General features: G+C 57.6%; 2 protein-coding genes across 3 annotated transcripts in view; one reads left to right on the top strand and one right to left on the bottom strand.

Annotated features, from left to right (window-relative positions):
• DSTYK (dual serine/threonine and tyrosine protein kinase) overlaps nucleotides 1-5,033 on the bottom strand; it is a 38,660-nt gene extending 33,627 nt beyond the window's left edge. The window contains exon 1 of the mRNA XM_064173474.1: nucleotides 4,639-5,033. Coding sequence (XP_064029544.1) covers nucleotides 4,639-4,879 — 241 coding nt within the window. The 5' untranslated portion in view covers nucleotides 4,880-5,033. The remainder of the gene's footprint in view (nucleotides 1-4,638) is intronic.
• Nucleotides 5,034-5,824: 791 nt separating this feature from the next.
• TMCC2 (transmembrane and coiled-coil domain family 2) overlaps nucleotides 5,825-13,403 on the top strand; it is a 41,306-nt gene continuing 33,727 nt past the window's right edge. For both annotated transcript variants that reach the window (XR_010308791.1, XM_064173476.1), the window contains exon 1: nucleotides 5,825-6,121. Coding sequence is in view for 1 of the 2 variants with exons in the window: in XM_064173476.1 (XP_064029546.1) it covers nucleotides 5,954-6,121 (168 nt within the window). In the remaining variant the exon portion in view is untranslated. The remainder of the gene's footprint in view (nucleotides 6,122-13,403) is intronic.

Genomic DNA, 13,403 nt, shown 5'->3' on the forward strand with positions numbered 1-13,403 from the left:
ACTCTCCCCACACAGTATCTAGTCTCAAAACTCATTTCCTTTTGTTGACATAACCAAGAGCACAAAAGAGTCCCAACCTTTTGAGGATCACAGCAGTCACATTTTAACCAGGATAACCCTGGGTCAATACAGCAGCAGGAGGAGCACTCTTCTAAACCTTCTGGTTAACACATTCAGTCATGGAGGCATTGAGCTGCCAGGCCCAGGGCTTTCCCCTCAGCACACATCTGAGATAACAGCAGAGCTGCTGACCAAGTCTCTGGATATGTATCACTGAATGGCTCAAGTTGGAAGGGACCTCAGAGATCATCTGCTCCAACCTCCCCACCAAGGGCAGGGATACCTCTCGACAAGACTCAGGTTCTCAAGGCCTCATCCAGCCTGGTCTTCAACACCCCCAGGAAGAAGGCAGCCACAACCTCCATGGCCTATTCCAGAGTCTCACCACCCTCCTACTGAAGAACTTCTTCCTAAGCTCTGTAGAAGAGCTGCAGCTCAGTTTGAAGACGTTTTTGAACCGTGGCAAGAGAGCTATCAAAAGCCTCAGGTCCTAGGTCAGAGAGCTCCAATGAGTTTGGGCACAGACCAAAGGAAACAAGTGGGTTATTGAGGGGGTCTTAGTAGCTCAGTACATTCTACCTCCTCAATCTGCCCTGCTCAGAGTCCACCTCAACACTGCCTCCAGTTCTGCTGTGCCCAGCATAAGGACACAGCTGCTGGAGTGAGGCCAGAGGATGCCACAAAGATGATCCAAGCACTGGAGCAGCTCTGCTGTGAGTATAGGCTAAGGGAGCTGCAGCCTGAAGAGAAGACTCCAGGGGGACCCTAGAGCTGCCTGCCAGTGCTTGAAGGTATTCTCCAGGAAGGGACTTTCCATTGGAGTGTCTAGAGACAGGCCAAGGGGGAATGGTTTGAAGCTGAGGCAGAACAAGGTCAGACTCGAGCTGAGGAAGAAGTTCTTCAGTTTGAGTGTGGTGACACTGTGGAACAGGCTATGGAGGCTGTGGCTGCCTTCTTCTGCCCAGGGAGGCTGCAGATGCCTCCTGCCTGGAGATGCTCAAGGCAAGGCTGTATGAGGGCAACCAAGTCTAGTTGAGAGGTGTTCCTGCCCATGGCAAGGGGGTTGGAGTAGATGATCTCTGAAGTCCCTTCCAACCTCAGCCATTCTGTGACAGGCCTGGGGGGAATGGAGCAAAACTAGAAATGGGTACATTCAGATTGGAGGTTAGGAAGAAGTTCTTCACCATGAGGGTGGTGAGGGCCTGGAGCAGGTTGTACAAAAAAGTGGTAGAAGCCTCATCCCTGGAAGTTCTTAAGGCCAGGCTGGATGTGGGTCTGAACAATCTGATCTAGTGTGAGGTGTCCCTGCCCATGGCAAGGGGGTTGGAGCTAAATGACCCTTGAGGTCCCTTCCTGCCCTTATGATCCAGCTTCCCTGAAAGCTCAGCAGCTCCTCAGCTCTGCTTCTGGATGAAGTAACTCCAGCTGTGCTTTAGGATGCTCAAGCTGTGTTGCTATGAAGGGCAGTTACTCCTCTGTGTTGTTGCCACAGCTTCACAGGTGGCTCAAAAAAAATCAACCCCCTTCACATTTGTTTTGTTTCCAAGACATCCAAGTTTGCTTTCAGCCTTTCTTTTGCCACTTCAAGCACAGCCACTGAAGTGTCCTGCCCTTTTCACTTCCCAGGCCTTTTGTATTTCATCAAACCTTAGAATCCAGCTTTGGCACACTGCAGAGCACTGCAAGGAGGCTGCAGAACTGTTTGGTCAGAATTGCTCCAACTTTGACACCACCTGAAGAGCAGATTCTAAGAAAAAGTGGTCCTGAATTCAGTGAAAATTCTGCTCCTTGAACTCACTGTCACTTACAATCATCTTCCCATGGTAGAGAGGGGCAAAAACAAAAGCTTTATTGCCAGTCACTAAGTTTAGGCAGTGCTGGAAGCAACATTTTACAGAGTCAAGCTCTGTCCATGGGTGGTTATTCAGCCACAAAGGCAAAAAGCAGCACTGAGGCTCTGGATTTCAAACCAAGGCTTGGGGAAAAGCCAATGATGGGTCATTTACTTTGCAGTTCACAGAATGGCTCCAGTGTGCTAAAGGTGAGTGTGGGGAAGGAAACCTGCCCCAGAGCATTGCACTCATGTCAATAAAATCAATGGCAGCTTGGCCACGGCTGGGGCTGGACAGGGCTGCAGACCAGGCTGAGCTCCAGCTCACAGCAGGATGTGCCAACTGAGGGACCTTTGGTCTGGTGGACAACCTCACCACAAGCTGCTGAGAGCCTTTGGGCCCTTGGTGACTCTCTTAAAGGCCCCAAAGGGGATGGAGAGAGGCTGGGGGATGATGTAGATCATAATCATCAAATCATCACAGAATGGCCTAGGTTGGAAGGGACCTCAGAGATCTTCTGCTCCCAACCTCCATGCCATGGGCAGGGACATCACTCCTCTAGACTTGCTTGCTCAAGGCCTCATCCAACCTGGACTTGGACACCTCAAAGGAGGAGGCAACCACAACCTCCTTGGGCCATCTGCCCCAGACTCTCACTACCCTCATACTGAAGAGCTTCTGGGCCAAGCCAAGCTGAGCCTCCTTGAGGGTAAGGCTGTCCCACCCCACCAACCTTTGCCTGGCCCTGAGCACCACATGCCCAGGGCTGTGCTTTCCCTTGGCACAGGGCATGCCATGGGCAGGGACACCTCTCAACTAGACTCAGCTGCTCAAAGCCTCATCCAGCCTTGCCTTGAGCATTCCCAGTGAGGAAACATCCACAACCTTCCTGGGCAGCCTGTTCCAGAGTCTTACCACCCTCATACCCATCTCTAGCAAACTCTCAGAACCTTTTTTCAAGCACAGTGAACGTTGCACAACCTCTGCAGCCTGAAATCCCAAGCCAAGAGTCTACATTGTCACTACTGCTGGCATGAACAAGCTCTACAGCAGTCAGCCTTTCCCTGAACCCTTGCTACTTCAGGGCTAGTTGGGAGCAGATTCAGTAGTGAAGTCAAAGTGGGTGCCAAACTGGGTCAAGGTAGGCATTTGAAAGAGAGAAAAAGAGGTTCTAAAAGAACAAAATAGAGGTTCTGTGGCAGAGACAGGCAAGATATTGAGTGAAATTTGCATCCTGCATCAGAGATATCTACCAGTGATGCATCCACACCAATCAAGCCCCACAAGCAGGCTTTCAAAGGTGCTCTGGATGCTTGACATACCAAAAATTCAGAAGTAAGCAAACAGAAGAGCAACTTCAGGGGAGTCCTGCCACACAAACAGCATGAAGGCCAGAAGAAAAAGAAGGAAACCAACTGGTTCCTGCTTCTTGGAAGTCACAGAAAGATGAAAACAAGCAGCCAGTGAATGTTGACCAAACCATTCACTTCTGCCACAGAATCAGGCAGGTTGGAAGAGAGCTCCAAGCTCAGCCAGCCTAACCTAGCACCCAGCCCTGCCCAACCAACCACACCATGGCACTAAGTGCCCCAGCCAGGCTTGGCTGCAACACCTCCAGCCACAGCCACTCCACCACCTCCCTGGGCAGCCCATTCCAGTGCCAATCACTCTCTCTGACAACAACTTCCTCCTCACATCCAGCCTCAACCTGCCCTGGCACAGCTTCAGGCTGTGTCCCCTTCTTCTGGCCCTGGCTGCCTGGCAGCAGAGCCCAACCCCACCTGGCTACAGCCTCCCTGCTGGCAGCTGCAGGCAGCAATGAGCTCTGCCCTGAGCCTCCTCTGCTGCAGGCTGCACCCCCCCAGCTCCCCCAGCCTCTCCTCACAGGGCTGTGCTCCAGGCCCCTCCCCAGCCTTGCTGCCCTTCTCCAAACACCTTCCAGCACCTCAACATCTCTCTGCAATGGAGGAGCCCAGAACTGGACACAGCACTCCAGGGGTGGCCTGAGCAGTGCTGAGCACAGGGGCACAAGAACCTCCCTTGTCCTGCTGCCCACAGCTCACCCCAACCCCAGTGCTCCACATGTCAGCTTTGCAATGAGAACTGGCAGCAGGGACAGACGGACAGCCGAGATGACTCACCAGCCACTCGGGAGCGAATAAAGAAGAGCTTTATAAATGTTTGATGTCTCCCTCAGCCCTCCTCACCAGGCAGTCTGAAGGGGAGCTCAGGCCGCGCTGACCGCGGGAGGGCTCTCACCGGCTGCGATGTTTGTCAACAGCGGCAGAGCAGGGAAGGAGTCGGTGAAGGAAGCCACTGCCAGGCACAACCACCCCACAAGCCTTCCACTCCCGGGTGCTGCCTCTTCCTCACTCTCATCCCAAAGCTCCCAGCGCCCCAGGGTGGGGGTGAGGAAGGGAGGCAGAGGAAGCCACCTGCCAGACAGCCCCCATCACCCCCGAGCCTGCTCCCTTCGCCTTACCAAGCCTCTCACGCCCCAGCTCCCCGTGAGCACCCCACAGCCTCTCTACCCTCCCGTTACAGCCCCCAGCAGCGCCTCTCGCCCACCTCCCGCAGCTGCACCCTTCCCTCCCACAGCCCCCGCACGGCCTCCCACTCCCACCCGGACCCTCCCAAGCTCCCACCCCGGGGCTGCCCTGGGCTCACCCCCAGCCCCGCACACTCTGACACAGGCCGCCCTGCCCGCCGCAGGCCCTGGGCCCGGCTTTCGCCGTCCCTCTCTCACCGCCGGGCGCGGAGCCGTCCCGGGGGGCTCCATCCCCATCCCCGAGGGGGAGGCCCTCGCCAGCCGCCGCCGAGGCGAAGGAGTGGCCTTGGGAGTATTTGACATCGCGGAAGAACTTCTTGGTTTCGCGCAGGTTGTGCTGCAGCCTCGCCAGGTGCCGGTTATAGTGGCCGAAGCAGCGGCAGAGTTCGCGGAGCAGCCCGCCGGGACCCCGGCACGCAGGGGCCCCTTCGCCCTCCATGTCCTCCGCGTCCGTTCCGCTATCCCCTGCCCACCGCGGGGGACACTCGGCCCCTGCCAGGCTGCTACTCTCAGGCCTCTCCGTTCTCCCGGCGGGAACGGCGCGGCCCTGGCGGCCGGGCTTTGCTTGGCTTCCCCCCCTCCCACCCCTCCCGCCTCCCCTACCCCCGCCGCCGCCGCCGCCGCCTTCCTCCTCCGGGGCAGCGCCTCCGCGATCCGCGCTGCGAGCGCCGCGGAACCTTTATCGGGGCGCCGCGGGGCAAAGGGGGAGGAGGCCAAGCGGACCCGGGGCGCGGCCCCTGCCGGGAGTTGTAGTCCCGTTCCGCCGCAAGACGGCCTGGGAGCTGTAGTGCCGTGCGAGCGGGGAGGCTGCCGCCGCCGGGCCGCCCTCCCGCCGCTACCCGACCCGCTCCGAGGCCTTCGCCCACGCCCTCGGGCAGCACGGCAGGGAGGTGCGGGCCGCGGGGCGGGAGAAGTAAGCGGGTGTCGGAGCCCTGCGGAGGCTTCGCCCGTGCCGCGGGCAAAGCGGTGTGGGAGCCTCCGCACGGGCGGGACGGCCCCGCTGCCCGGTCAGCGCCACCGAGCCCGCTGGGCTGCGGCTGGGTCCAGAGCGAGGGCCGAGAGCGAGGACGGAAATAACCAAAAGTCGCTACAGGCACAAATATTCTTTTGTCGTAAGCGACACAAAAGGCAAAGCAGCGCCCTGGGGGCCGGGCACCGGCACACCGCGGGGTCCCTCCGGCCGGGGGCGGTGGGCCCGGCACCACCCGGCACCGCGACAGCTCCGCGCCGCCGCCGCCGCCAATCACCTCGGCCGGCTCCGCCTACCGCGCTGCTCCATTGGTCAGCGGTGCCGCCACTCAAGCCCCGGCGGCGGCGGGGATCCCGATGCCGATGCCGGCGGGCGCGGAGCCGCCGCGGCGCGGAGCCGCCGCCCGGCCCGGGCACGGCGGGGCAGGTGCTGGCGGGGCGGGGGCGCGGAGCCCGCGGACCCCGCAGCGACCGCCCGGGCGCCGTCCGCAGCCGCCACCGCGGCCGTAAGCGCCCCCGCCTCCCGGGGGTACCGCGTACCGTTATGAAGCGGTGTCGGTCGGACGAGCTGCGGCAACCCGAAGAGGATCCCGGTGCCGCGGGGGAACCGCCCGGCCCCGTCGCCATGGAGGCCAAGTCCGGAGAGGGGGCGGCGGCTCCTGAAGCGGGCGTCGTCCCGCCGCCGCCACGCACCAAGCCCCCCGATCTGAAGGTGAGCCCGCGGTGGCATCGGCCGGCGGGTACCGGTGGGGCTGTCAAGGGGGCGAGCATCCCGGTGGGGTCACTGGAGGGGTGAGGACCCCTTAGGGTCACCCATCAGGCACGCACCCCATGGCGTTACCGTTGGGGCTCCCGGTGAGGTGAGCATCCGGTGAGGTTACCGGTCGGATGTGCACCTCGGTGGGACACCACCATCCCTACTCGCCGGTCCCTGCTCTGCTACAGGTGTGACCTTGGGATAGCCAAGGGATGAGGATGCTCCTGGGTGAGGATGGTCCCAGGACGACGATGCTCCGGGGATGGGGATGCTCCTGGGTTGAAGATGGTCCCAGGATGGGGATGCTCCTATGATGAGGATGCTTCTGGCATGAGGTTGCTCCTAGGATGGTGAGGTCCCAGGTTGGGACACTGTCAGATTAGGGATGCTCCTGAAATGCAGGGATGCTCCCAGGATGTGGAAGGTCCCAGGGTAGATATGCTCCTGGGAGGGAAATGGTCCTCTGATGAGGAAAATCTTGGCATGAGAATAGTCCCAGAATCAGGATACTCCCGCAGTGAAGATGCTCCTGAAATGGGAATGTTCCTGGGGTGAAGAGGTCTCAAATTGGGATACTCCCAGACTAGGAATGCTTCCAGGGGAAGAGGATGCCCTCGGAGTGTGGGTGCCCCCACAGTGGGCCACCTCCTAGGGTCGAAGATGCATTATAGTAGGCATGCTCAAGGCTGGGCACCACCCTGCTGCAGCCTGGCCACCAACAGCAACCATAATAACAGGGCAGAGTTGGGAGAGGTGGGAATACCCTGGTGGCACCCCCACCCCCACCTTGGCATAGGGGGGGGGGTGCGCTGCTGGATAGGTCTGGAAAGGCCAGATTTTAGGGTGGGGGGGGTGCAACAGGGCTGACCTCCTGCAGAGGGACTGAGCCACCCTCGGAATCGCTCCAGCGCTGAGCTCCGAGATGCTCGGGGGGCACCGTCCCTGTGCATTTGGATTGAGTGCTGCGGCAGCCGGGAAGTGACGGTGGATAAATGGCCCCCGGGCTGCTCCTCCGGAGCCTTCAAAGCTGTGTCCGGTTAATGAGGGGAGGGGAGGAAAAAAAACACACCCACAAAACAAACCAGTTCCGCGGCACTGCAGCGCTGCGGGAGGAACGAACGGGAGCTGGATGGAGCCTGGCAGGGATGAGAGCAATCCCGGATGGAATTGAGCAGAAATATCCCCTGAGTTTGGAAGGGAGCAGCTCTGCTCAACAGGATCCCACTGCCCTGAGCGCTGGTGGGATTTGGAGATAGATGCTCTGCTCTTAACTTTGGTGCTTCCAGAGGCTTGCAGCGGGCAGAGGGTGCCGGTGGCAGCGCTGCCCAAGGTGCTGTGGGGGTTGGTTGTGTCGTGGGGGTTGTGCCGTGGAGGTTTGGGTGTGCTGCTTCTGAATATAAACTAAAGAAAACACCTGGGCAGAAGGGGAGAATGTCCCTGGTTACCCCAAAGGCAGCCTGGAATCCAGGATGGAGATCCTTCTTGTGCAGCATCCCAGGCTGCTGCTTGGCCTAGAAGGTCTTACTGGCACCGTCAAGGTCATGCAGGAGCTGGGGAGCGTAGCCAGGACTGCCAGGCTGCTGCTGTGCCTGCAGGCAGCCCCTTGCAGAAAGGCAGCCAGGAAATCACACCACCAAGCCCTGCCATTCCCGGAGGAGAACTCAGCTGCCTTCAGCAGAAGAAGCCCTGTGGCTGCAGGACATTGCCTGCTGTGACACGTGGTGTCTGTTCCTTGATGTCCAAGCAGCAGCTCCTGCTCCTGAGACCACTTTGGCTTTGCTGCCCTAAAAAAACAAAACTGGCAGAGAGCTCAGTGCCAGGGAAAGCACAGCCCTGGGCATGTGGTGCTCAGGGCCAGGCAAAGGTTGGTGGGGTGGGACAGCCTTACCCTCAAGGAGGCTCAGCTTGGCTTGGCCCAGAAGCTCTTCAGTATGAGGGTAGTGAGAGTCTGGGGCAGGTGGCCCAAGGAGGTTGTGGTTGCCTCCTCCTTTGAGGTGTTCAAGTCCAGGTTGGATGAGGCCTTGAGCAAGCAAGTCTAGAGGAGTGATGTCCCTGCCCATGGCATGGAGGTTAGGAGCAGAAGATCTCTGAGGTCCCTTCCAACCTAGGCCATTCTGTGATGACTCTGTGAGGATGATTATGATCTACATCATCCCCTCAGCCTCTCTCCATCCCCTCTGAGACCTTTAAGAGAGTCACCAAGGGCCCAAAGGCTCTCAGCAGCTTATGGTGAGGATGCTCACTAGACCAAAGGTCCCTCAGTTGGCACATCCTGCTGTGAGCTGGAGCTCAGCCTGGTCTGCAGCCCTGTCCAGCTCCGAGCCCCAGCCGTGGCCAAGCTGCCATTGATTTTATTGACATGAGTGCAATGCTCTGGGGCAGGTTTCCTTCCCCACGCTCACCTTTAGCACATCTGCAGCTCAGCAATTAATTGTCCACACAAGGTGAAGCCTCAAACTTGCTTGGTTCTTGCCAGGCAGAAGGCATGAAGAATTGTCTCAGTGCTGCCCACAGCTTCCGCAGCAGAGCTGGGCACTCTGCCTGGCCCCACCACAGCCACCTCCCATTCAGCCACTTCTCCTCCTCCTGCTACACTTAGTGACATCATTAATACCATCTCAAAGCTTTCCTGCCCCAAATTCCCTCAGGAGTTGCACCATGTCCACCACAGTGCTGCTTAACCCTGCTGGTGTCCCCAGGTTTATCTGCCCATGGACAGTGAAGTGTCCCCTCCCTGAAGGTCTTTGAGGCCAGGTTGAATGAGGCATTGAACATCCTGGGCTAGTGGAAGTTGTCCCTGTCCATGGCAGAGGGGTTGGAAGTAGAAGATCTTGAAGATCCCTGCCAACTCAAACCCTTCTATGATTGCCAGATGTAAACCTGTGCTTGCTGCCACCCCAAGATGCCTTTGAGCTGGCCTTCTAGAACCATGAAGCTGCCTTGTATCATCTCCATCCCCTAACCATGGCAGATCCATGGCAGCTCTCTGTACCCCAGCACCAACTCCATCTCCTTGCCAAGAGCTGGAGATCCATTAGGGGAAAAGAGGTGAGAATAACAAATAAGGAGTTCTGGCAAGAAGCAGAGCAGGTGCCTGACACAGAGCTCTGCTCAAACCTATGCTGGGTGGCAGGGATCACAAGATCACAGGCTCACAGGATGTCAGAGGTTGGAAGGGACCCAAAGAGATCATCCAGTCCAGCCCCCCTGCCAGAGCAGGACCATACTATCTAACACAGATCACACAGGAACACATCCAGACAGGCCTGGAAAGGCTCCACACAAGGAGACTCCACAACCTCTCTGGGCAGCCTGTGCCAGGGCTCTGGGACCCTTCCAGGCAAGAAGTTCCCCCTTGTGCTGAGCTGCAACCTCCTGTGCTGCAGCTTCCATCCACTGCTGCTTGTCCTAGCCCAGGGAGCAGTGAGCAGAGCCTGTCCCCCCCTCCTGACCCCCAGCCCTCAGAGAGTTAGAAACATTGATTAAATCCCCTCTCAGTCTTCTCTTCTCCAGCCCCAGGGCCCTCAGCCTCTCCTCACCAGGCAGTGCTCCAGTCCCCTAATGTCTGTGCTCTGCAGCAGTGACTGGATCCATACAAAGCATTGCTGGAGGAGACATCCAGCCTCTCATGGCTCCCAGGCTCTACCATTCACTGCTTGCCCCCACTCCCCACAAGCCTCTCTGAGTTGTTTTCCATGGATCTCTCAATGCCTTTTCTCCAAAGGGTTAATGTGGCCAAGGGCTGAAAGTTGAAGCCTGACATCATTTCCATCTCCAGTTTCACCATCGTCATGGCTCCCACTTTTCCCTCCTTTGAAAGCCAAGATGAGCAGGAGTCTAGAGGCAGCTTTTCCCTCTTTCATGGACCAAAAGCTTCCTCTGGGCTTCCTGGAGCTGGGAAACTTCTCGTGGAGCTGAGAAACCTCTCGTGGAGATGAGGAACATCTCCTGGGCAGGAGGGGGATGAAAGACAAGGAAAAGTCCCACCACTGGACCTGCACTTCCCAGTAGAGGTCCCACCCTGAGCGATAGGGCTGGGAGTATCTGAAGGGAGCAAAAAGAGCTTTAACCTCCCAGCAGGACAAACCCACTCAGCTACTTGAATGCTTTTTTGAAGGTCCTTCCTTCTAAGGAGAAGGGTTTGGGTGTGGAGACCTCCTGATAAGCTTCAGAGGCTCCCACCGTGGTGGTGCCTGTGCAGGCTGCTCACTGTGGGGAGGATGAGGAGGACTTCTCCTCTCTGTAAAGGTCACCAGCCCCTCTTCTAAACCCACAGGTGCATTTATATTTCATCCCTTGCATGAACAATTTCCCAGGCATATTTTGGTCTTGAAAGGACACAGGCAAGGTGAGTTGGCTCCCCTGTGGTTAGCAGGATGGAGCTGTTGTCAAGCAGCTCAGGCAGGAGCAGCTTGGTTCCTGGAGCAGCCACATCCATCATCTCTCCAGGGCATCCCTCATCAAAAGGTCTCAGGCTGCTGGCAGGGACTTCAGTGAATCCCTGCTCTCACTGCTGTGGAGCTGCACACTGGGATCCTCATCCCAGCTCCCAGAGGAGAGGAGAACATCTTCCAGGGCAGGCTGCATCCTGAAGGACATCCTGAAGGAAGTGTATTCCCCTGGGGTTTGTCCCTGGAGAGGCCATATCCATCATCTCCTTAGGCCATCACTCATCAAAAGGTCTCAGGCTGCTGGCAGGGACTTCAGTGGGTCCCAGCTCCCACCATTGTGGATGATTTGGACTCCTCAGCCACCCAGGAAGAGGAGAACATCCTCTGGGGCAGGCTGCAGCCCAAGAGACAGCATCTTCCCCATGGGTTTGTCCCTGGAGAGGCTACATCCATCATCTCCTCAGAGCATCACTCATCAAAAGCTCTTGGGCTGCTGTCAGGGACCTCAGTGGGGCTCCCCACTCCCACCACTGTGGATGGTTGGCACCCCTCAGCCACCAAGGAGAGGAGAACATCCTCCTGGGCAGGCTGCCCAGTGTGTTCCCCTGGCGTTTGTGCCAGGCACGGTGAAGAGGCAAGAGCCAAAGCCAGGGAGCTGCATGGTGTGTCCCAGCAGGCACACACTCACCTTGCTGGGGGCCAGGCACTCCATGCCTACCTGCCCATTGTCCCAGCCCCCCCCTCCCCCCAGTCTGAACCCCCAGTGCCCCCATCCTCACTTCCCACCACATTTCAGCTCTCTGCATCTCCGCTGTCACTCCAGGAGACGCAGAGGTGACAGCCAGAGGAGAAGCAATCCGTGGGCTGCCACTCACTGTGTTATTCCATCAGGCCCACAGCTGCTCTCCAGCTGAGGTGGGGAGCTGATGGGGTTCTGCAGCCCCCAAAGCCAGAGGCAGAGCTGGGCAGGCAGTGGCAGCCCTGCAGCTGTGGTTCCACAGAGAGCTGAAGGAGCTGCGTGTCACCAGAGCGTGCTGGTAGTGCCTTCAACGACATGACTAAGGCTTGTCACATGTTTGTTCTCTCATCCCGTCCCCAGGAGGAGAACCGTGGGTGGGGAGTGCTTTATTTGCCAGTTTAACACAGCTCTACCTTTTCCTTGGCGTTTGTGGCAGCAGGAGAGGAGAGGAGCAGGGTGCTGGAGAGAGAAAAGGCTGCAAGGGAGCAGTTGGGCTGGCCATAGGGACAGCTCTGCCCCCCAGCCTGGCTGCTGGCAGTGGAGTGTGAGGTGCTGGTGTGATCAAGTCATAGAATCACCTGGCTGGAAATGACCTGGAGATGACTGAGTCCAACCATAACACAGCTGTTAGACCACAGCCCTCAGCTCCACATCTAAACAGCTGTTAACCACCTCCAGGGATGGGGACTCCACCACCTGCACCCTGCTCCAGTGCCTGATCACTCTTACAGGGAAGTTCTTCTAATGTCCAGCCTAACCCTCCCCTGGTGCACCTTGAGGCTGTTTCCTCTCATCCCATCACTTGTCCCTTGGGAGCAGAGCCCAAGCCCCACCTGGCTCCAGACTCCTTCCAGGGAGCTGTAGAGAGCAATGAGCTCTCCCCTCAGCTTCCTTTTCTCCAGCCTAAACACCCTCAGCTGCTCCTCTCCAGCCCTGCTCTCCAGACCCTTCCCCAGCTTCATTACCTTTCTCTGGACCTGCTCCAACCCCTCAATGTCCTTCCTGAGGTGAGGAGGCCAAAACTGAACCCAGTCCTTATGGTGTGGCCTCAGCAGTGCTGAATAGAGGGGGACAATCCCTGCTCTGCTTCTGTTGGCCACACTTCCAACTTTCATTTCCCTCAAGGATAGGAGTTGGTTGCTTCTTTTCCCTTGGACCTTCTGAAGGGGTTGGCTGCATCTGAGGCTGTGGCATGCCCTTGGTGGTGGAAATCTGTGGGTTATTACTTATCTGATGCTCTCTCTGTTTCCATAGAGACTCTATAAATAGAGTAAAATCTAAATCACTATTTCCTGAAGTAGCAATCCAGGCTCCATGGATCTGTTAGATATATTCCCAGGGCAAAAAAAAAAACACTCCAAAGGATCCAAATTTTCCTTCTGAATGGATAACAGCAGGAGCAGGAGGCTTGCCTGGAAACTTGAGAGACCTGGGATCTAATTGCTGGTTCCTCATCAAAAGCATAAGTCTGATGAGGCCTTTATGGATGTGGATCTTGTGGCTTCAGTGTCTGGGATTATAGGGGAAGGAATCATTCCTGAATGGCCATGAAGCCCTCCACACTCTGCAGCTCCTGGAGCAGGTTCCCCAGGGAGGTTGTGGATTCTTCCCTGCATGGAGGTGTTCAAGGCTTGGATGGATGAGACCTTGGGCAACCTGGGCTAGTGGGACCTGTCCTTGCCCATGGAACTAGATGACCTTGAAGGTCTCTTTCAGCCCAAACTAGACCTTACCTGGAGTCCTGTGTGCAGTTCTAGAGCCCCTAACCATTATGATTCCATCTGCAGCTTCCTCAGAGCAGCAGAGCAAGGAAGGGGATTCTGCCCCTTGGCTGTGCTCTCCTCAGACCCCACCTGCAGTCCTGGGTGCAGTTCTGGAGCCCCCAGCACAAGCAGGACATGGAAGTGTTGGAGCCAGTCCAGAGGAGGCCACCAAGATGCTGAGAGAGCTGCAGCAGCTCTGCTCTGATCACAGGCTGAGAGAGTTGGGGCTGTGCAGCCTGGAGAAGAGAAGGCTTGGAGGAGACCTTGGAGTGACCTTGCAGGATCTGAAGGGGGCTGCAGGAGAGCCAGGAAGGGACTATTGACAAGGTCTGGGAATGACAGGA

Source organism: Pogoniulus pusillus, chromosome 39 (genome assembly GCF_015220805.1).
Source record: "Pogoniulus pusillus isolate bPogPus1 chromosome 39, bPogPus1.pri, whole genome shotgun sequence".
NCBI lineage: Eukaryota > Metazoa > Chordata > Aves > Piciformes > Lybiidae > Pogoniulus > Pogoniulus pusillus.